This window comes from Octodon degus, unplaced genomic scaffold (assembly GCF_000260255.1).
Source record: "Octodon degus isolate 3935 unplaced genomic scaffold, OctDeg1.0 scaffold00002, whole genome shotgun sequence".
NCBI classification, from domain to species: domain Eukaryota; kingdom Metazoa; phylum Chordata; class Mammalia; order Rodentia; family Octodontidae; genus Octodon; species Octodon degus.
In genome coordinates this window covers 34,487,192-34,511,485 of record NW_004524578.1, presented here as the reverse complement: position 1 = coordinate 34,511,485, position 24,294 = coordinate 34,487,192, and the positions used below count along the sequence as shown (strand labels likewise).

Sequence of the window (24,294 nt, the reverse complement as noted above, 5' to 3'; positions counted from 1 at the left end):
GAGACAGAGAGAGACAGAGTGATAGAGAGCGCTTTGAAGGATAAAGAATACGAATAGGAGTAGAGGTACAGTGCCCTTGGTCTCCCTGGAAAGCACTCAGACATTGGTCTCTTGGCCTGAGCAATTGCCTCTCTCTAACATTTACACCCTCAGCATAGAAAGAGAGAGTAACAGTAACCTGCTGCCCCTGGAAACTGCCTGTTTGGCTGGATGTCTTGGAATTTATCAGGCCTACATTGTGGATCCTTTCCAATTCTGCACCCTGCTCACTTGAAAACATATTTGAGAACCAGTAATCTTAGACGCTTCGCTAGATCTCTGGAGAACTAAGGAAGAGAAATGACTCTCATACTGTGCCCTTAGGACTGTCCTAGAGCCATTTGTACACGGCTGAGATTTCTAAAGGCATTTGAAAGCCCCTCTCGTTGTCTTCTCTTGCTCTCTGGTTTGTACATGTCCTTCCTCTTTGACCACACTAGAAAAGAACAAACGTGGCTGCAATTGTAGGATACCTGAGTATAATAATAATATGGAGAAATCAAATTATTCCTCATGATGAGTAATGACTTTAACCTGAAAATATCTCCAGCTGTACCTAGCAAAGTAGGTCATTTAGACATTGGTGAACTGTAGCTTTTTTATTTTATTTTATTTATTTATTTTTGAATTGTAGCTTTTAATTCATTATATTAGCACACATTTATCAGACTCTAGAGTGGGCACTTGGAATACCATAAAACATAAGTCTGTGGCCATATAACATATATTCTAGTGGAGGAAGCAGACAACAAGCAGAATAAATAAATTATAAATTATGTTGATAGGGCTGGGGATATAGCTCAGTGGTATAAGTGCCTGCCTGGCAAGCAAGGTCCTGAGTTTGACCCCTGGCACCAAAAAAAAAAAAAAAAAAAGCATGTTATAAAGAAAAAGGTAGTAAGGGGAGCAGTCAGGCACAATTTTAATTAGGGTAGTCTGCATAGTGATGATATTTAAGCCAAAACCGAGATGTGTCTTTGCTCAAATGAACTTATTCTAGATAGGATGACACAAGTGTGATGTTAGGAAGTTAGGTTTGTGACTCTTCTTGCAGTTCCATACGCCTGGCTGTGGCCATCAGGAAGTGTCCAGTGACCTAGGCATGATTCTCAAATTAGGCTCAGTGGCAGAATACCTGAAGTCAGAATGCTGCTTTGCAGACTGTGAGCTGTTGATTTACTTAATTTTGTCTTGCCAAATGGGAGCAGTTTTGTTTTGGAGATAATTTGATTTTTACGTACATACATTATGAAGTACAGTAGATCCCATGAACATGTCTACAAAGCATAAACAACAAAAGGAAAACCAAATTGTCACATTAAGTACAATGTATTGTTTTCAGATTTTTCTATTAGTAGTTACTGTTGTATGATTTATGTTTTAGCACTTGTGTGGGCACCAAGCACTATAGATTTAAGCAAAGCTCTGAGGGAAACACTAAGATTACTGGCAGTGTGCTGTTGGAGAAAGCACAAGCTCAGGTTTGATTCTTTCCAGGAATAACGGAGTCCTCTTCAAGGATGCATAGCTTAAGAACTTCTAGATGTGAATGGGAAGCCATGCAGCCTCTTTTCAGCTTCCTCCTGAGAGTGTTCTAGAATCCCAGAAAAGAATCTACAGCCATTTAAGTGGATGTGTAGGCTTTGCCAGTCAGATGAGTCAGAATTTTTATCAAAAGGGATCTCAGGGATTCCCATGTATTCTTTCTTATCAAAAAAGTGGAATTGTTAGAGATAAGGAACCTAAGAAAATCAGCATGAGAAGATGTAGGAGACAGAGGTTCCAAGATTTTAATTTTCCCATTAGAATTGTGAAATGGAAATATGTTGCCTTTTATCCCTTAACCCCTGTACATAGCTTGGCAAGTGACAGGTTATTCAGTAAAACTTGAATTAATGTTTTCACTCAGTTTTTTCTCTATGAGAATGAATCCTGCAGATGTGGTACATGGTGTTGCTGCCTATTGTCATTATCTTCATCTTTTTCCCTTTAATTCTATTCATGCTCTCCCTCCCGCCTCTGCTCACTTACCACAGACAAAAATTAAAAACAGGCTGTAGTTCTTACTCAATGCTCCTGGTTCTTCATGTTTCTAAAGCACTACTTGTTTTTCCTCAGCAGAAGTAAACCCAGAGGATCATAACTTCTAGTATACCTTCTCTAAAATTGTTTTAAATTCAGATTCATATCAAGTTTTTATATTCTGTATCTGTGTTACTTCTGCCATTGCCCTGCTGTTTTATCTCACATACAGGGTGAGGTTATTAAGTCCCTACCAAAAATATGTGTCCTTTCTAAAAAGAAAATATTCATGAGACTTGGATCTTTGTGAACTAAAAACAATAACCACCTGGCCTCAATCTGTAGCCTAGAGGGACATACTTTGTGTGTGTAAAAGCACGAAACACTGCGATCCAGATCTGCTTTGGTGGTAAGCAGAACTGACTTATGTGGATTCAACATTCCATGGTGCCAGCCTCACGTGGTAGCGGGGCTTGCAGCCTGACTTTTTGGCTTCAAGGCTGTTAGGAAAAGGGTCATATCAGGAAAGGACCATCGTTTCTTACTTGTATGGTTTCATACAGATAAGAAGTAATGGGTTGCAACTTAACCTCAAGAAGGTATCCTAAGACTTACAAGTTGTTGTCAGGATGGCGTATTAATATTTTCTTTTAATTTAGTAAACTAGCCATCAAAGTGCCAGCAGGATTTTTGCCCCCACCTCTGTTTGGCTTCTTGTGTTGAATCCCATGCCTCTCTCCCTTTCAGAGCGTAGTCCGCTGCCTGTGGCATCCAAAGCTGAACCAGATCATGGTTGGAACTGCGAATGGGTTGGCTAAAGTCTACTATGACCCCAACAAGAGTCAGAGGTATTCTATAAGCATTGCTCATTTTAGATGGATGACAACAACTGGGGGGAGGGCTTTGTTTCACCCCTGCTTTTATTTATTTCCCCCTTTGATGGGGATCCACCCTTTTAGAAAATGCAGCTGGCACAGAGTAAAGCCTCAAAGTCCCAGTATTGTGCTTTAAAGAGGATTTAGATATCACCCTTGATCCATACCGAAGTCAAAGTGAAAGTTTCCTGGGGATTTGCAGTTCTTTAGCTGAAATGTTGAGTGCAGCAGGGGGAAAAGTCCTGCTCACTTTGCATACCGCCCTGGACAGTGGCATTAGCAGTGATGCATATGAAGGATTAACAAAGTAAGGAACTGACCACTTACAGGAAATGGGAGCAGCTTGTCTGTTCTGTTACCTTTCATTTTTTCAATTAGCAATTTGAGTTTTAGCAAGTTTCTCTGACAGCAGAAAGGGAGAACACAAATGCTTTCCCCTCAACCCCATGCCCACGCACATTTAACATGTAAGCATACCAATTAATGTATTGCCAAGGTATTGAGAACTTCATGAGGAACTGCCTCAGTTATTTACATTTTTTTTGGGCATAAAGATGTCTGTAAATAGGATATCATGTCTGCATCTTGTACAAGAAATGACCACTAGGAAGACAGTATGCAATGTGTTAATTTTTTTTTTTTTTGTTCCTCGAATGCCTTCAGGGCACTTTTGGCCAGCGGGAGAGTTGTGAGGTTCGAACTCCAGCAACCTGAGGCTGACAGCTTTGTGGAAGCTGCCACTTAAAGGACTGAGCTAGGGCCAGGGCCCTGCAATGTGTTAATTATTGAAACTGTCTGACTAATTAGATTTGAAACTGTCTCATTGCTATTTGTTTCTCAATAAAATTATGGAAAAAAAAAATGGGCATGTGTTACCACCCAAAAACGGATGGTTTATTTCTTTTTGTTAAGGTACATTAGCAATTAGCTCTTTCTCTAGAGCAAGCCTTGCTTAGCTGGAATTAAAATTCACTTGCTAAATTCACTAGAGTTCCCTATAAGGTTGTTTTGAAAACTCACATCCTTTCTAGAAAATGAAATCCATCATCTTTTAATGAATATTCATTGACCATAATTTTACTCTAAATAGAAGCAAACAAAACTGTCTTCCTTCAGAACTTTCTGGACCAGGGCTGGAACTCATGCCCTATCATAAAGCAAGGTTATGTCTTATGGAATTTAAGAATAAATAAGCACCGGGAGATGGTTCAGTGGAATAAGCACTTCCCTGGCAAGCGCAAGGGCCTGAGTTCAATCCCCAGTTCCGCAAAAAAAAAAAAAAAAAAAAAGAATAAATTGGATTTTTGTTTGTTTGTTTTTAATAAAGATGTTTAAAAATGATGTGATTATAAGTTTATTTCACTTGAGAAAAATTATTAGCTTCATTTGATAAGCATCCAGTAGAATGCTATCTTTACTTGGAATTTTTCAGAAATTTGCTTATTTATATTTGTCTCTTCTAAAAGAAAAAACTCAGCATTGGTAAGAAGAGTAAAATGTTCTAAGCACACTTTTGATTAATTGCACACATTCTTAGGCTATAGCCCCTTGGCAGTGCTACCAAGCTGACTCCATTCCAGACACTTGTACTCTTATATTTGAGAAAATGGACATATGCCACTTGTGGTGTAGGCCACCCAGGTTGCTTCCATCTGGGACATAAACTAAAATTTGAACCCTGTGACCTTACGGTGAAGATGTTGGTTAATTTTATTATTTCTTTAACATCTTGAGTTTCTAAGTTATTTTGATAAGATTAAAAAAAAAAAAAAAGTCTATATTCAGGTGTCCTGTTCCTCTCCAGTCCTTTCACTTGGTAGTGACTGCTGACTGAAAGACTCGCCTTTCTGTTTGTTCAGTAATCCCTTATCACCAAAACCCCATCTGTTGCCATCCCTCAGAAAGTGTAGGATTTGACAAAACACTGTGCAGAGTATGCTTCTGAAAGTATCTGATGTTTTCAAGATAGATTTTCTGTTCCTAAGACCAAAGATAGGAACCAATTTGCTTTTACACCCTTAGGGGAGCAAAATTATGTGTGGTTAAAACCCAGCGGAAGGCGAAGCAAGCTGAAACTCTGACCCAGGACTACATTATCACCCGTAAGTTGTTAACATGATTCTCAGCAATATGTCTGTCTTTTCTCCTGTGGTAACATTTTGTTTTAGAGAGAAAAATCCTGAGTTCAGGTATATGTTACAAAATTTCCCATTGTACAAAGAGTTATGTGATAGCTTTAGCTTCTATGACTCATCACAGAATCAGGAGTGTCTCATATAACTTCTAATCCAAGTGGGAGGAGCCTGTCTGAGCCTAATGCATACTCTATATAAGCCTTTTAAAGAATAACAGTCTAGTCTAAAAATAAACAATGTAAAGTACTGGTGTTTGAATCAGAGGCCTAGGTTTGTCCACGTTCGCCACAAAATGGTAGTGTGATGTTGAATGGCTGAAATTCATCAAGTGAGTAAGCAGTCTAGATGAAGGGTCTCTTCTAGTGCCTCCTGAAATCTGTGACCATGTGCTAGACCCATCTGGAAGCATTTATATATAAAATTAACTACCTAATGTATGAGTAGAAATTTTACCAGGGTGCACAAAATGGCTTCTCTCAGGCCAGTCATACAACCTCATTAATCTGGCAGACCTTTGTTCCCAGAGCTGTAATCTCAGCCCTGTAGGAGGAGACAGCTAGGAAAGAAATCTCGGAGGAGGCATCCATTGTTAGTTTATTGATGCTAAATAAACTAACAATGGATGCCTCAGTCTAAAGCCCAGGGGGCGCTGTACTGCTGGGTTTCTCTCTGGTGGTGGTTCTTGTACAGGACCAAGTCCCTTGGAACTTCAGACTCATCACTGAAGAGATCCAGTGACGCTTTTTGCAAGAGTAGAAGTGTTAAAGTCAGTGTCATAACCAGTCTAGCTCATGTAATTACACGCGGCCTACTTAAATTCCTCTAGTCGTTTGAAGTGAAAAGCTATTTTTCCCCTTCCTAAAAATACTGTTTGTCATGTTGCCTGATAGAGTGACGGGTGGCTAAGGATGGCTGTGTTCTCTTGTCCCCAGCTCAGAGCAGGCATGTTTTACCATGAATGATATGGTCTAGCCCCTGTCAGCAGTGGGGACAGAGGGTAGAAGCAGACACTGGGAGTTTCTGAGGTGTTAAGAGACATTTCACTCATGTTATAAATTCCTTTTAAACCTCTGTTGTTCTCCTGGTCCTCTGGAAGAAGTTTCCTTTTAAAAACAGCTTTTAATCTTTGTGTAAGGAAACAAATTATTCTGATACTTTTTGTTCAAACTTACTCCAATAATTTTCTCCTTCCCCCAAATGTTACACTGTCTCCTTTTTAAATTCTTATACTTAATATTTTGAAATTTAATTTTGACTTTAAGTAAATCCCAACAACAACTTAAGAGCAACATGACTGTGATTTTTATCCCCTGTTTTGTGTACAATATGAAAGGAGGGTTAGTAGCCTCTTCTAGTCCTCCTGCCAGGAGATTCAGACATCCCTGCATTCAAGGCAACCTTTATCCCAGTTCCATGGGCTAAGTGTTCCACCCTTCCGGTTAGTCAGTGTTGTCAACTCCTGAGAGGTGGTTACATTTCAGAAATGTGTGAAGTGATTCCAGTGGTTAGGAGGCATCTGAGGGAACTTCAGAGCTGACAGGCAAGATGTTGACATTATTCACATTTGAGTCCTATTAGAAAAAACAACCATTCCATTAAGTATTTCTTTTCAAAACCATAGAAATTAAGTTTTAACTACTCCCCCTGGTTCAGGAGGTGGGCGGCCTCACCACTATTTCTTTGACAATGTTTGACAGTGTTTCCCAAGTACCATTGGTTGCCAGGAGAGGTGAACAATGAGTCTGATATCAAACAAATGAACTAATTGGTTACAGTAAGACTGTCTTTTATTATTAGATGAAGACCGTCATTATGACTTCCATTTCATCTTTCGGTTAGTCATGCTTTTGCTATGTTTTTAGATGAAGGGCTGTTATTATAATGAAATGTTTCAAATGTGTCTTCTTGTAGCTCATGCCTTGCCTATGTTCCGTGAACCCCGCCAACGGAGTACAAGGAAACAACTGGAGAAGGACAGACTGGACCCCCTCAAGTCTCACAAACCCGAACCTCCTGTAGCAGGCCCAGGTGACTGATCCAGTTAGCAACCTATAGAAGGGCAGGGTGGAGGTGACTGATACAGAGACAGGATGATCTTGTGGGCCTGGGTGCTTCTTGAGAGATTTTACTAGGTAATGGTTTTCAAATGCTTTCTTTTTGACAAAAGGACATTTTCTTTAAAGACCTGATACAGAATCATAATAGGTAAACCGGATAAAGGTGAAAGGCTTAAGTAGGGAGGAATCTGGGGCCCTTTCTGCTCAGTCTCTAACTTGAGGCCTAGAGATGATCTCAGTAGAACACTGGGGCTTCTTGGAAGCCAGTGTTAAAAGCACTGCCATCAATATTGGCACAATATGTAATATCAGACTCTTTGACCAGGATCCAGGCTAGGTTCAGTTTCACATAGGGCAGAAAGTAGCAATGATTTAGTTCTGCATTGATTAAAAAAAAAAAAAAAAAAAAAAAAGCTTCCTATACTGGTAGAAGATGAATAAAGCTCCTAGAATTTTTAAGAAAGTAAGTGTCTCCAGGCATAAAAGCAGCATCAGTTTGCAGTACATATAGCACACACCTATGTTAGAGGTGTATTTTCTGCTGTCCGGTGTAGTTCCCAGTTGTCCTGTGCTCACAAGTCTGCAATTTTGGACTTGTTCATTCGTCTGCACCTGAGCGCTGATCCTGCATGTATTTGGCATTTCAGCATTGAAAATATTTCATAGGTCTCTCGCAATCTTTTCTTTTTCATTTTTTTTAACCACCCTCCTAAGCAAATCCATATATAATATTCTTGCTTAGCGTATTGCAGAACTTCTAACTAGGCTCTTTAATTTAGGTCACTTCATATAATATTCTTGCTTAGAGTATTGCAGAACTTCTAACTAGGCTCTTTAATTTAGGTCACTTCCTGTCTTTGCCATATTTCCACTTATTGTACACAGGTTTTTATCCTCAATTTTTAAAATTTTTTTTGGTAGTGGGAATTGAACTCAGGACTTTGCGCTTGCCAGGCAGGTGCTTGTGCCACTGAACTATATCTCTAGCCCCTATCCTTAATTTCTTTAGCTTTCACATTGTTTTTTTTTTTTTTTTTTTTATTTTAGGGAAGGGTCTACAGGGTGTTCAGGGTCTCACTACTAGATTGGACTCATACTAATCCGCCTTTTTACAGCCTCTCAAGAGCTGGGATTACAGGTGTGTGCCACCACACCCAGTTTCAATTGAAGTCTCAGCGTACCCCGGGAGCAGGGCTGGCACAGCAGGCCTGAGGATCGAACCCCCAGCGCATGTGCCTGCTTGCAGGCGCTTTAATCTGCTGAGCTATTTGGTCTGCCTTCATATTGCTATTGCTCTCAAACTTCCATAAGCTTCCTGTATTTGTATAGGTTCACCATTCTCTGTAACCTGCCTTTGTAGCTTTATACTTCACTTTTTTCCTATTCTGTTTTTTTCTGATGTGGCTGTTGACTTCTTCCTATCCCCATTGAAAAGCAATCTTTCTCTCTCTCTGTCTCTGTGTCTCTGTCTCTCTTTCTGTCTCTGTCTCTCTGTTTTTCTTTGTAATTAATCCATTCTGCTCATTGAAAATAGAATTCTCTGCCTTCTGAGATTTCCCAGAATGGATTCATTAGTTTTAGATAGTTACTGGCCACAAAGATTCTCTTGGAAGTTATTTCCTGACTTACTTTCTTATCTTACTTCATGAAATCAGTTTTCAATTGTTTGGCTTCATATATTTATGTTACCTTTCTAAAACATCAGACATTTTGTGCGTACTAAGCCCCATAGTAGCTGTTATGGATCCGGCAGGGCAGAAATCCCTGCCCTTGAAGAGCTTCCCATTTGCTACCGCAGTTGCAGTACGGGGAAAGAGTGAGAATCAATGTGTTCAGCAGTTTCATTTTCTCTCATAATTATAGCAGCATAAAGGGAATTTGGAACATGGCAGCCCTACAATATGTTTGTTTAAAATTAAAATACCATCTAATGATTATTAGTTATTTTGGTTTATATTGAATTTTAAATGTTCAGGCTGGGGGAATTTTTTTAAAGGTGAGTTAGTTGCAGTTCTTTATTGATATGATCTGTAAATTAAGCAATGAAGAGACAGAAATGTAAAAAAGAATACTTCCTATTTTAAAATATTCTGGGGAAGTTGTAGTCTGGTGATTTTACTTTGGTTCTGAATATCAGAGAAACTGAAAGGGTGATACTCAAGATAGTTTTGAGCTGTGTTCAGATAAGTATACATACACAGATACAACCACATCGTCATGCTCATTCTTTTTCTGACTTTGTTTAAATATGTTTGCAACAGGTCGAGGTGGGCGAGTTGGAACCCATGGGGGCACTCTGTCATCCTACATTGTGAAGAACATTGCTTTGGACAAGACAGACGACAGTAATCCCCGGGAAGCCATTTTGCGTCATGCCAAAGCAGCGGAAGACAACCCATATTGGGTTTCTCCAGCATATTCCAAGTGAGAGAATAGCTTGTTAAAATAGATTGACGGTTGGGGGTATAACTCCACGGTAGAGCACTGCTTAGCAGGCACAGGCCCTGGGTTCTATCCTCAACACTGAAAAATAAGTAAGAACGGAAATAAAGTAGAAATATTGTTATGTTTAATGAATTTAGGAGAGCATACCAATGGTATTTTGGAGTTTAATTCCCTGTTTTTTATTTTATTATTAAACATGAAAAATAATCCAAGAACTCACAGTCTAGAAACCCAGGTATTTGTGTATATCTTATGATTCTAAAATGGTAGGTTTTTAAATTACCTGTTTCATCAGTGTGGCAGCCTAGTGTAAGCCATTACATGAAGCCCATTCTACTTATGACATAAAAAAAGAAAATCACTGCACTATCGAAGATGACAGGGATTAAGAGCAGGTGAAAGGGAGTGTCTCATAGATTCATTATTGAGGACTGCAGTTTTAGGGGGAATTGTAGGTGAACAGTACTGCCTAGTAGATCCAGCCTCTCAAATTCCATTAGATACCTTAATGTAGGTCAGTGTGTAGTGATTCTTCTTTCTTTTTTATTTTTGCTACAGGGTCTTGCTATGCAGTTCAGACTTATAGTGATCTTCCTGTCTGAGGCTCCCCAGTGCTGGGATTACAGGCGTGTGCCACCATGCCCAGTTTTGGGGCTGGTATGGTGCGCCCGAGATTCCAGGGCTGGCTCAGCATGCGGTACCAGGAATTGAGCTCAGGACCTTGTGCTTGCCCGGCAGGCACTTATGTAGCCAAGCTATCTCCCCAGCCTGTGTAGTGATTCTAAAGTTACTAAAACAGCTACATTTATGCTAAATTAATTTTCAATTTTAAAAAATTTAACTTTTTACTAGAACTCGTTTTAGACTTCAACAAATTTTTAATTTTTTCTAAAAAATACAGAGTTCACATATATTGTTCATTCAAGTTCTCCTTATGTTAACTTTACATAACCTGTAGTACCACTGATGATGAACATGGGGTTAACTTTGCTCTAGCACTGTGAACTGAGCTACACACGTCCCTTGCTCTTCACCAGTTTTTCCACTCACATTCTTGTCCCAGGAGCCGCGCTGCACTTAGTTATGTCTCCCTAGTTTCCTCCAGTCGTAATAGATTCTCGCTCTTTCTTGTCTTTCATGACCTTGGCTCATTTTAATGAGTACTGGTTCTATATTTGGGTTTTCTGGTATTTTCTCTTGGTTGGAATGAAGCTACATGTATGTGGCAAAATAACCCAGGAATCATGGTGAATCCTCAGTGTGTCATATCAAGAGCTTCATGATACCAAAATGTCTTATTCCTGGTAAGTTTTGGGCTTGATATTTTTAGACTATGTAAATCATGTTTTTTTTTCTCAGTCTTTTGCTGTCTCCTTTTGTCCATGGGTACATTTGCCTGTGATAGTCACTATTGTGATATTTTCCTAATGGTGATTTTTCTCTGCTATGTTTGTTAAGTGGAATTCTACCTGAAGGAAAAAGAATTGACCCTTCTCCCACATTTATATTTCAAGTTTTAAAAAAATTAATAAGGATTCTAAAATTGTTACATTATTCTATGGCTTACAAATCCAAGGCTGTCATTAATTAGTTGTTGCTCAGATTGTTCCAGCCAGCAGAAGATCTCTCCGAATGGCTTCTGTCTCCTTTCGGCAGCATCTGCTCTCCAGCACTCTCCTGTCTGATACCACACGATGTTCAGGTTAATCTTCATTTTTCTTTCCCACTTCCTGGAACTGACTTCTCCAAAGACTCCTGGTTCTTTTGTTGGAGAATGGTATTAGAAACCAAGAGATGGAAGCTAGATGTACTCAGTGCTACTAGGGTACCATTGCTTCTAGGTCCTCTCTGCTGGCGAAGTTGGGAAGTGTGTTTGTGTGTGTGTATGTGTGTGTGTATGTGTGTGTGTGTGTGTGTGTACCGGCCTATTCATGTATACACTCAGCTTCTGCATGTATTGGTCTGTATATTTTTAAAACCGTGACTTTAATCTGATGCCTCTGGTCTCAGCCCCAGGCCATGGAGTTCATGTAGCTTTTCCCATATGTGTAGTTTTAAGTGCTTTTTTCTGGTAGTGAAAAATTCAGTTCACTTCTGATGTATACATACAGGAGTTTCAGAGTTGCTAACCCATATCTTTGTAAGAAACATTTTATCAGCTGTGTTGCAGCATTTTGTCTTTAGGCTTATAGTAGCTTGGCAAGATACTATTTTTCAAAGTTATTTAGATTAGATGTTTTTTCTGTACCCAAGCCATTGTGGTTTGTCATTAATTTGAAATGCGCTTACATTCACTTGTATTTAAATTTCTTTTTTGGTTTATCTTCCCACTTTTTCGTCTGCACAAATAGCAGATACACGAGCATTCTCTTATTCTCTCCCCTTTTTTCCAAGATAAAGGGTAATGTCGTATGTCTAAATATTTCATTAATGTTTTATGAAGTTTAATTTTAAATTAAAATTTTGAGAGAAATTTTTATTAACTAAAGTTTTATAACTATGGTTTTATATGAAGTAGTTTTTTGGGGTCTGCTTTTTTCCCCTTCAGTTAGAAGTATGCTGTAGAAGTCACTCTATATCTCTTCATTAATCTTGTTCTCCATTATATGGATATAGCATAATTTGTTTAACCATGCATTTTCTTTTATAAGTGTATTGAGGTTGTTTCCAGTATTTTGTAGTCACTAATAATGCTATAGAGAATAAACTTGTGCATATTTTTGTATTGTATTTTTGTATTGTTTGAGACTTTTTAAATTTTTTTCTTTGATATTTTATATATTGCTAAATTTTTCTTTTTGAAAAACTAAAGCATAAGAAAACTAGACCCTAGGCACTTTTTTTTTTTGGCAGTACTGGGGATTGAACTCAGGACCTTGTGCTTGCCAGGCAGGTGCTTATTCTACTGAGTTATCTCCTAGGCACTTTTTAAAATGTTGACTTCAAAGGCTGGCCAAATAGCTCAGCAGACTAAAATGCATGCTTAGGCAGATGGAGCGACTGGGGTTTGATCCCTGGTATGCTGTGCTGGCCCCGTCCCTGGGGCACACTAAAACAGCAATCGAGACTGGGTGTGGTGACGTGCGCACCTGTAATCCCAGCTCTTGGGAGGCTAAACACAGGTGGATCACTAGGAGTCCAATCTGTGTAGTAAGACCCTGTAGAGCCTGTACTAATATACAAAACAACAACAACAAAAAAGTTAATGAGTTTGGAAAAATCTATAAATCAACTCAATTTGCATGCTATATTTATATCAGTCCCCTATCTGCTAGCCATTACAAGCTACTCCACATAAAAGAAAAGCACATTATTTTAGCCTAGGTTTCTTAAAAAGAGACCCTAAGGTAATACTTTATGTAAAGATGATTTATGAGGACAGATTAAGAGAAAAACAGTAAGATACTGGAGAAAAGAAATGAAACAAGCCAGGGTATAATATCAAGTCATGTCCTATGGAGGGTCACTTTGGCTCAGTCCTGAAGCATAACACTGAAGACCATAGTCAGTGTTATCCTGGTCTTGGCAATGACAGTGAGAGTATTTGTACTTCTTATCTGGTAGTCTTTGCTAATGGCTGGATATGGGGTTGAGAAAGACATTCCTAGTCATTGCAGCTCTCAGGAACTTCAAACATAGGTGACACTGCTGTGAGTGGATGCGCACTGTACAAAAATGCTCAAGGCATTTGAAGGATCTGGAGAGAGCAATGTGTCCTCTACAATGAGCACTGTAGCAGAGCAGACCATCCTCTGTAATGTCAGTGGTCGTTGGTCACAATGTGTATTAATCATCAGGGAGTACAATGGAATGACTCTGAACAATGAATTGGATGATATTACAACAGCTAAGGGGTCGTATTAAGGCTGGCCAGCTAAATGGTGTGGATTTACTCTGCATTTGTATAGAATTTGTGTGCAGATAAGCTAATCTATGTCAACACATCATTGGCAGCAGATAACCTTATAGATTATGTCTGTTTTTAATGGGGTAGTTGTCTTCTATAACTATAAGGAATCTTTTATACTACAAAAATTCTATTGAGAAATTGCCAAGGACAAGCTGAAGAAGGAAGAGAAAGCAGATCTAGAGCTTAAAATATGGTAAACATGGTAAGCATCATGATGGATAACTGCTCCAAATATATGCATGTGTTTACCAACAAAAATCGTGAGATGTTGCCAAAAACTTTGAAATAATAATTAATCGATATTAGCAATGTATAGTATAAAGAAAGGTGTCAAAGATCTAACTTATCATGGAAGAAAATAAAATACTAAGAAGATATATTTTAGAATCTGCTGTTTAGCAAGGCCTTGCTGCAACACAGAACAGGAACTTGGCCATTCCAGGTTATTGTTCTAACATATTACTTTGATAAAGGATCAATTTACTATGGCATTTTCATATCTGAGTTTTAAGTAATATATTCATACAGAAGAAAAAAAGCCTAGCAATATCAAAGGTAGGCAATGGAAATTTCAAAGCTCCCTTTTCATTTAACTCCTGGCTCTTTCTTTTCTTTTCTTTTTTCTTTTTTTTTTTATTAAAAAGCTCTCCCCCCCCCAAATTGGTAGGACAGTTTCAATAATTAACACATTGCATACATTCTTCCTAGTGGTTAATTGCTGTATAAAATGCGGACATGATATTCTATTTACAAACACCATTAGAAAAAATACCTCTATTCATTAAGAGAATGTGACTATATATCTATCCTAACCACTTTGAATACACAGATACTAAATGGACATTCATCTGTGTCCCCTTTTTTTTGTTAAGTTCCGTTATTTGAATATTATAGGTGTGTTAACTCAGCAAAATATTCTAAAAGAGTCCAGTAGCCCATAATAGTATTGGGTCTTCCGCTTGACTGGCAATGTCAGAAATTATTGACCTGAGTCCCCTATAGCTCAACATAACAGCATGGCTTTACTTCTTATATTTCATTTTTATACTTTTCTACTGGATGGTTAAGACCAAGGTAAAGCAGGACCTATGCAGCAAGAGTTGTAGCTTTTGGGTCTGATAAGGTCAGTGAAATCCTCTCAGGATTTATCCTGAGATCCTGTACCTCAGATTGTAGAACCTTTGTCAGTGTCAGCCATGTGGATGAGTCACGGCCATTGCTTGGCCAATGTGCTCTCTGTGAAAGTCTAAGAGAATGTTTTCTCTCCATGTGACACTCCTTAGGCACACTCTATATCATCGATCACTTTCCTCTTTGGCCCCATAATCTCTTGATAAGAAAATTTGGGACACTACTGAGTTACCTGACATTACAGTACAAGTTCTCATATGTCCTGAGTCTTAATTGACCTTGGAAGGCTAGGGCCAAAATGTTGGCTTTCCTTGCGGCCCTCCTTTTTCTCTAATTTTGGTCTGCAAACTTAGGTTGTTAACTCTCCAGAAGAGAAGCTTATTGTTATTACCATACAACCTAGGCTGTTAAGCTTAACCTCACTATCTGAATATCAAACATCTTAGGCATAATATGGAACAGGTATTTTTCATCAAGTATTGATATGTTGAACTTTAATTCCCTACAGAATATAATAAAAAAAATTTAAAAATTAGAATATATTTTAAAAATAGGCATAAGGAATTATATACTTCTTATGTTTACACATAAGTCCAAAAAACTAACCATATACAACCTTGAAGCAGGACAGTCCCACAATATTCCTTTTCCTGTCTCTTGCTTTCATTCACCATCCCCTTCTTTTTGAACAACCATCTACCCAAGAGACAGCATAGCAACAACTGGCATGTCATGACAAGCAGCCCATATTCAGAAGACCAGAATGACAGGCACTCCAAACATGAAACTACTATTACATATTACCATCTTCAGTGCAGTTGCTTAGTTCACAGGTATCAGTATATATAGTTAGTCAGAGTGAGAATCTTTCCAATTAACTACTAGATTCAAAAATCTTCTGGAGATTCTCAGGATCATTGCCTTGCCCATTTTCTACATATAACTGTATGGCTTGACATTGTCATGTTTCCTAGCTCTTCTCTTTTCCCTCTCTCTGGCTCTTTCATTCTACAACTTAGAGATACCAGCAGCTACAAATCCTTGTTCATTCTCCCAGAGTCTATGCATAAACATATAGATACATATGTAGCTAGATTCACTGTTGAAAACGTGAGCATAGAGTGTGTTTTGCAAGGAGGTTTTGGTTTTCTTTGTATTTTACTTAACATGTATCCAATTGGGCCTGATCCATCCATGCCTCTAGCTTATTCTTTAGACTTACTTGATATTTTATTATATGGGGTTATTATACTTTTTTAAGGCAAGATACCATGTTTACCATATTTTTAGACAGTTACATTGTCTTAATCTTCCACTCTTACGAACAGTACTGAAGTTAATGTCTTTGTACATACGTATTTGCCCACATGTGCAAACATTCTAGAAATAGAATTGTTGTCAAGGGCTACTTGCATTTTAAATTTGATATAGACCAAATTTTCCTCTAGAGTCTCTTTTTCACCAACTTACTCAGTGTCTCATTCCCTCTTTTCCCTTTTCCTTGCTAAGAGAATATGCTAATTTTATTCTTGCCAATCCATTAGGCTAAATTTTTAACTCACTGTAGTTTTCACTTATATTTTATAATTTTGAGTATCTTTTCATATGTTAAAATCCTTTTTACCTTGTAAACTGTGTAGATATCTTTTGCCCTTTAAACTCTGTTTATGTCTTTTGTTGATTTGTCTATTAGCTAAGTGGTCATCTTACAAATTTTGTAAGACTTTTTAAAAAAGCTCTATTCATTCCCCAGACCTTTTTGTTTTGAGATAGTATCTCACTGTATTGTTTAGGTTGGCCTCAAACTTTCCATCCTTGTGCCTCAACCTTCTGAGTAGCTATATTTACAAACTTGGGCCGCAATACCTAGATTAATACTTCCTTAAATTAAGGAAATTCACCCTTTGTGTGGCAGCAGTATCAAAGGGTAGACTGTGGAATTTTAAAAGGTTATTTTTCATTTCACTTCCAGTTCCTTCATTCTGCTATTTGGAGATATTTCTCCTGAATCACTTTTAATTTTGCATCACTTATATTTTTCCTCTGCTAAAAAAATTATTTTAGGTCATGAGGTAGAATTTTTTTCAGTTGGTTAGTTAATTGCTGTTACTTGTTGAATAATGAATTTTTCTCATTGAATTGAGATGATACCTTTGTTATATAGAGTCTATTTTCTTATGATTTTTTTTCTTCATTTTCCAGGCTCCATATTTAGTTAGTTCAAATATTCGTACCAGTTTTTATTGTTGTAGGATTGCTAGCTCTTATTATACTTCATATGAGAACTTTTCTAATCTTGCATATCTCCATGAATTACTGTAAATTCTGTAATAATGTCCCCATAGAAAATTATTGGTATTATTTTTAGTGGAATTAAGTTACATGTATGTGATAACTTACATAAATAGGATTCTATAATAGTGATTCTTTCAAGAACAGGCCATATCTTTATATTTAATCGCACCACTATATCCCCTCATAGTATTTTAAATTTTCTTTGTGTAGATCTTTCATATTTCCTTTTCCGTTTATTTCTACTTGTATCTATTTGTGCTGCTGTAAATAAGACCTTTTTTCAGCTGAACTTTAACTCCTTTTTATATGGAAATGGTATGAGGCTACACATGTATGTATTATGTATATTATTTTTATATCCAGCTGTTTTACTGTGTTTTTGTATTGTTTTAAATAATTTTATTCAGGGGTTGGGGAAATAGCTCAATAGAATAAGCACCTGCCTGACAAGTGCAAGGTCCTGAGTTCAATCTCTGGTACCACAAAAAAACAACAGCAGCAGGAAAAATGATTAGGGGCCTATCAGTTAGCTCAGTTGTTTAAACGCCTGATTATGCGAATGCAGTCAGGCGCAGGATACTGCAGCTGGATCCCCAGCTCCACATGCTGTGTCAGACCCGCCCTTAAGGCAGCCTGAACCAGCAATAATAATAATAATAATAATAATAATAATAATAATAATTTTATTTAAATTTCTGGGGTTTACAAGTATAAAATTGCATCATATGTAAGTAATGATAAGTTTCCTCCTTCTTGCCAGTTTTGATGCCTATTTTTCTATCTAATTAGATTGATTACTGCCAGAATTACAAAAAATTATAACTGTGATAGTGTACATCCTTTTCTCATTTTGAACTTTAAGAAGAGAGATTCTATTAGATTAAGCCATATGAAGGTTCTCTTTTTACAGATGAAGAAATTTCAGAGTTTCAGTCTAATGATGCTTGCCCATAAAAACATGTTAACTTTTGAAGACATACCTATAAGAAGTTAAGGAAGAATCCCTCTCTTGTTATTTTATTTATTCATTCAGATTTACTGAACACCTGTAGTACCTATATAGTCATTGTTATTATAGAGCTTGTAGTCTCTCTCTCTCTCTCTCTCTCTCTCTCTCTCTCTCTCTCTCTCTCTCTCTCTCTGTGTGTGTTATTAGGTATTGAACTCAGGGCCTTGTGCATGCTAGGCAAGCGCTGTACCACTGAGCTACATCCCCAACCCTAGAGCTTATATTCTAAAAGAGGCAAACAGTATATAAATATATAAATGTGAGATGATAATGCTAAGGAGAAAACTCATACAGGAAGTAGAAGACACAGTGTAACCAGGAAGAGGATATGGTACTGTTTTAGGAATGGTGGTCAAGGTAGAATATGTGTGACAGTTATCTGTAGCCTGAATGATACGAGAAGTGAAACATGCAGCTACTTGGGGGAAGCGCATTCCATGCAGAGAAAACCCTACAAAGGCCAGAGGCATATGTATTTGGGATACATGGCAAATGTTATTGAATTCCTTTATCTCTATAATGAGGTGATTTTTCTTGGATCTATGAAAATGAATTGTATTATTAGAATTACTGATTCTGAGACATTCTGGTGTTAAATATGACCCTCTCACATGGATGACATTTACATTGTCTCGTGTTAGGGTGGTTTCCTAAAAATTTTGTGTTTGATTTTCTAAGTATGCCTTCAAGATGTTTCAAAACTATTAAACTTACTAATTTTTTAAGATTCAATTTAATTTACCTGTAAAACTTCTGTGACATAGAGGGTGAATAATAATTCTTTAATTTCTCTCTCTCATACCACCTCATAGCAACAATCTATTTTCTAACTTTTTCAGTGCTGCTCAATAATGAATACTTTTTGTGCAGTCATCTGTCCACATTTTCAAATTTATTTAAATAGAGTTAACTAAAGTCAGTAGTGGTTTTGTTTATTGATGACTTTTGCCTAAAATTTTTTTCTTCACTGTAGGTGATTTATATTTATAATTAAATAATGTGCTGGCTTAATAGTAGGTGTGTTAGGTGGGCAGGATGGATGTTGTCATGTGTACACCTTCCTACTAGAGAGACTGCAGTTTAGAGCTCTGCAGTTAATGGTGGCTGCAACTAGAGAACACCTCTATTCTCTTGATCCCTACCTTAGGGAGCTTGCCAGCGCGAGGTGCAGCTTTTAGCACACACCTTTCTGCTGCTGCATTTTGCTCTTGTCTCTTTCCTTCCACCAGTTTCATCACTGTACATTTATTGCATACTAAGTTCGTGGCATAGTCTGTGCCATGTAATTTGTTCACCAGGATCACAGTGCTGTTTCTCCCGTGCTCACCTGCTGGGGTGTTCTATTTGCTGCCAAGTGGCAAAGTGTTTGAAGGGAAGCTAATATTTAAAAGGATCTTTTCATAAAGGTCACTGTAATTGAGAAGGTGTGTCTGGTTGTTTTCTTCACTGCAATTGACCTCTGTCAGTGATGAAATGAAGATTTATTTACTGTATCTAGCTTTAACAATTAGACATTCCACACATGACAGATAGCACCTGCATTCTCTGGTGATGATATTGAAGAGTCTTGAAACACTTTACATTTGTCTGTGGAATGCTTAGTTTTGTCCGGGCACTAGCAGTATAATAGCTATGAAAGTTTTCAAACACAGCAGATCATAGAGGATTCTTGTTCAGCTACACATGAACAGATTGAGTTACAGTTTCTTGTTAAAAGATGATGCTAGAGGGAGGGGAAGGGAGCTGGCTGGGGAGTGGGCAGGATATAGATCCAGAATGCTATTAGCTTACACATCAGACAGGGATAGATGTGTGTGGGAGCCTGGATCCCAGCCAGCAGCCTGCCAGGCTGACAGCTCTGTCAGCCACGGCCACTTTTCTGCCAGGTAAGCTGCCATTATTGCTGATTCTGTCAATTTAATTTTCAGTGTCAGTGTCTTGCCTGACACAAAATATATGGATGTGTATGATTGTGTGTATCCATTAAAATATTGTTCCCACCTATAAAGCATCCACTTAAAGTCATGTTGAGTAGTTGACAGTATTTAAGGAAGTCACTGTGAGCAAGGAAGCCTATATAATATTGTGTTAAGGAGAGAAATAAAAACATAGCGGGAAAATTACCTTTTTACTGCCTGAGGTATATTTAGGTGACTAGAAGCCAGTGTTTCTTTGGATAGCCCCTGAGCCTCCTCATCTCAGTGGCTGGGTGTGTAACGGGGGAGGGAGACTTCAGCACACACCAGCTCAAATGCTGTGGGATTTGGTCAGAGAATCTGTATTTTAAGAAGTATCCCCAGTGATTATTTTTGACACAGACATTTGATAGTAATACATAAGCAATGATTTAAAACAAACCAAAAACTCCCCCTTAAGAAAATTTACATGTATAGACTATTTCAGTTATAGATGTTCATAGTGGATTATCTCCATAACAAAATAATTCCTCCCAGGAGTTTTTAAATAGCAAGTAACAATTATTGTTTGTTTTGTTTTGTTTTTTTTAGTTTACTTTTATTTTATTTTGAAGAGTAAAAACAGAAGCAAAAACAAATAGAAAAGAATGACAGAAACAGAGTAACATACAACAATGCATATGTTACAGATTTTCAAGACGGGAATAGCTTATTAAATATGGTTGTTACATTATCTATTTTTAACATCAATTCAGTTGTTCAGATTAACAGATATAGTTATACAAGATTGGATAAATAATTCTTTTTGTTTTTTGAGACAAGGTCTCACTATGTAGTTCAGGCTGGGCTAGAACTCATACTGATCCTCCTCTTCAGCCTCTCATGTGCTGGGATCATATGTGTGTGCCACCACACCCAGCACAAGAAACAATATTGTGTTTAATGTAAGAATTAGTTTACCAAATATATTCTAGATATAACTTTGAAAATACATCTATTACATGAAATGTTAAAACACAATATCTAAAGCAAGTTATATAGTAAGAATGAAAGCTTTTTGTACTTCCACTAGGTCAGATCTATTTAAATATATATTTCAATGTCATCCTTTCAGCAGCTACTCATGAGGTAAGTAGTATTCTTGTCTTCATTTTGTCGATGATGAAAATGAAGCTTACAACTTGCCAAAAGACCCATAAGTAGCAAGTTTGGGGTTTGAATGCAGGCTGTCTGGCTTTGAAGTGAAGTCTGTGGTTGTTTAATTATTACAGTGAATTTTTTCCATCATAATGCAACTAGTAGTAGCTATTTAAAAAGCTGAGTAATAATGAAGCTAAAGATTATTATGTGAGCAGTATGGTGTAGCAAAGGGAACATGATACTGAGATTCACAAGTCCTGGTCTTAGTTCAGTCTTGTCACTACCTGGTACATCTGTTACCTTTGCTAGGGCTATTTCTTTGTCTATGAAATAAGAGCATAGGGCCACAGCAGTGTCCAGCTTCATGCATGCTTTAAATTGAAATTGTGGCATAGATTTTATAAATAGGAACTAGGGTTTTGATACTGTCTGCCCATCTCCAGCCTGTCTTTTTCTTCTTTTCCTTTCTCTCTTTGTCTTGCTCTCTATGTTTCTCTCTGTCTGTCTGTCTGTCTGTCTGTCTGTCTGTCTGTCTGTCTATGTGACTGTCTGTTTGTCTCTGTTGACAAAGTCCTTCTGCCTAATCCTCCTGAGTGCTGGGATTACTGGCAATGACACCATCCCTGGTTCAGCCTTGTCTTGCAAAGGTTTTTATCATTCTACCTTGTTTACCCATTCAATAATGTAGCTCATGGTAGTTTTATAGGGTTCTTTCTGGCTTTTCTCTTATCCTTTTTTTTTTTTTCTGTTCTACAGTTGCCACAGGTTTTACATATGTCTCTCAGAGTCTTTGAACTCCCACATATAACATTATGAGTTAAGATGTACTACTTATTAGTCTGATATGTGTTTATTTTCCCAAGAAAAGTATTCATGTACTGAGGAAAATAGGAAATTCATTATCTAGAAACATTTTACTGCCTATTTTCTTATGTGTTCCTAATATTTTATAAAGTCTTTGATTAGTTCTTCATCAGAAAGAAGGAGCCATTTGAAGTGCAGTCTTTTGGTCAAGCCTTTTATTTAATCCCAATAATTCTGCAATTGTACTGTTGAGGTCAGAGTTCATCCGGGCCATATTCACTCTAACAGGGTCAACAAGTGTGTCAGATTGTCAAGTCATGGCTGTAATTGACTTTGGCTTTGAGGTTTTCCTTTATAATAAACAATGGGCACTGAGCCAAAAATGCTTGTGGTTTATACTTGAATACTGATGATTAAATTAAACAAGCAATTTCCCCTCATACGTGTTCTATTACCCTGGAACTCACTTTATGATTCTTGAATGAATCAAAATCAGAAAAAGACTATAATTAAATATAATGATGACTTCACTTTTACCTAAGTGCTAGAGGAGGAGTGTACAAGGCATAACTTAGAGCTTGGAGGAGAAAAAGACAGGTTCTGTTAACACTTCCTCTCACATAAACAATACACCCCTCAAGTGCCCTTTTAGAAGGTTGCATGGAGGATCTTTGCTTATCACTGGTTGCTTGACACAAAATTTCTCTGGATAGAAACATGAAAGGTGGAACTCAGTCTTTGTCATTTTTCAGTAGCACACAGTTGCTAGAAACAACCCTGGGAATCAGTTTTTGAAAATGATATGAGGGGGAAATGATTCAGGACAAAGAACTATGTAATCGGGATTTATAGGTTTGAGAAAGACATGTGCTTCAGTTCCTTCTACTCTTGCTTCATGAAATCACATTCTCTATGAGCAAATGCAGAGTTTGCTAGAGCTAATCCAAGTCAAAACAAAATCCTTCTGCCTTCTCTGATTAGTTCTTTAAATGGTCAGTACCAATAGCTATATTAAAATCTAACCTAGTCAAGTGGAAATGTTTACTGTTCCCTAAAGGAGTTAATCAAACTGAAGAACACATTTCCCACCAGCTGCTCCGTAAGTTTGGGTTTTAAATTAATACTTACAAAAATGGGTAAGTGTGTGACATAACCGGTAAAATAAACAATCTGGATAAAGCTGATTTCAATAAAGTAGATCCTCTGCTGGTCCACCAGTGAAGTTAACCATATTCCTATTAATGTGTTGGTCACACACAGTGATTATATATTTGGCTAAAAGAAACATTCCCTTTATCTCCATTTTCTTCAAGTCAATTCCTCCATCGGCTTTGTTTGGGGAAATAGAGAGAAATCTGCACTTTGTTTATGGATCCATGTATCTACTACCATGTCTTTGTTGTCTTTTTGGTTTGGTTTATTCTACTCTTTCTTTACAAGCATCCCAGTAGAGTCTATGGAAAAATCAGCCTACAAATTCCATTTCTTCTAGCAACTCAGCAAAGAACCTATGTTTGTGGCCAGGGATGATAGAGATTAATAGATTGAGAGGGTTTATTGATGGCCATTCTTATTGTTTCTTATTGGTTTTAAAAGCAAGAATCTATGTCAGCCTTTATAAAATTTCAAATTTGTTAGTATTTTATCTTTTTGGGGCCAATCAAATGGCTTAGCGAATTAAAGCACCTACAACCAGTTGCAGGGGCCAGGGGTTTGATTCCCAGGCCTGCTGTGCCAGCCCTGCCGCAGGGCACACTGAGATGGCAATTGAGACTGGGCATGGTGGCACGTGCCTATAATCCCACCTCTTGGGAGGCTCTAAACAGAGCCAGTATGAGTCCGAGCTAGTAGTGAGACCCTGAATACCCCCTGTAGACCCTTCCCAAAAATCAGAAAAAAAAAAATACCTTTTTGTATGTACCATTTTACTTTTGCTTGATATTGTTGACTTAGTTTCCTTTCCTAAGGGCAAATTAAACTTAGGCCACTTCCCTGAGAAGAAATCTCCCAGTTCTATTCTTAACTTTGCTTAATCATCTCTGTTCCTCATTATCTTGGTAAAATGGTGACTAAAGAAATACAATGAAAATGTCCCAGATAGTCCTATATTGAAGTTTTAAAATCTTTCTCATGCATGGATTTTTAGACTTTTTCAAAGGAGTAACTGCTAGAATTAAATCCAAAGATAAAGACTGCTGAAAAGAGAGAATAGCTGTAAAGTTTAAAGCTTTGACTCTCACTGAGCTCCCACAAAACCCTGGCATTTGTTAGGCTCGGTGGAGATGCTCAGTGGGCCAAAATTGAATAATCTTTTTAAAGAACTTAGTTTTTATTCAGCACACAACATATAGCTTTTATTAAAAGTTCTCAGATGTGCTTTACAAACGTTGATTTTGAGAGCAAGGTGGATTGGAATGAGAGAAATTTTTTTCCTATGGGCCACACTTCCTATCATCTCTCCATGCATAACTTAAGAATTAAAAGTCACTCCTTAAAAGAGACCTTAAAAAAAAAAA

General features: G+C 37.6%; 1 protein-coding gene across 1 annotated transcript in view; it reads left to right on the top strand.

The window, feature by feature from the left end:
- Wdr70 (WD repeat domain 70) overlaps nt 1–24,294 on the top strand; it is a 304,681-nt gene that overhangs the window by 275,319 nt on the left and 5,068 nt on the right. Inside the window, exons 13-16 of the mRNA XM_004623536.2 lie at nt 2,809–2,909; nt 4,959–5,038; nt 6,983–7,099; nt 9,390–9,552. Of these exons, the coding sequence (XP_004623593.1) occupies nt 2,809–2,909; nt 4,959–5,038; nt 6,983–7,099; nt 9,390–9,552 (461 nt within the window). The remainder of the gene's footprint in view (nt 1–2,808; nt 2,910–4,958; nt 5,039–6,982; nt 7,100–9,389; nt 9,553–24,294) is intronic.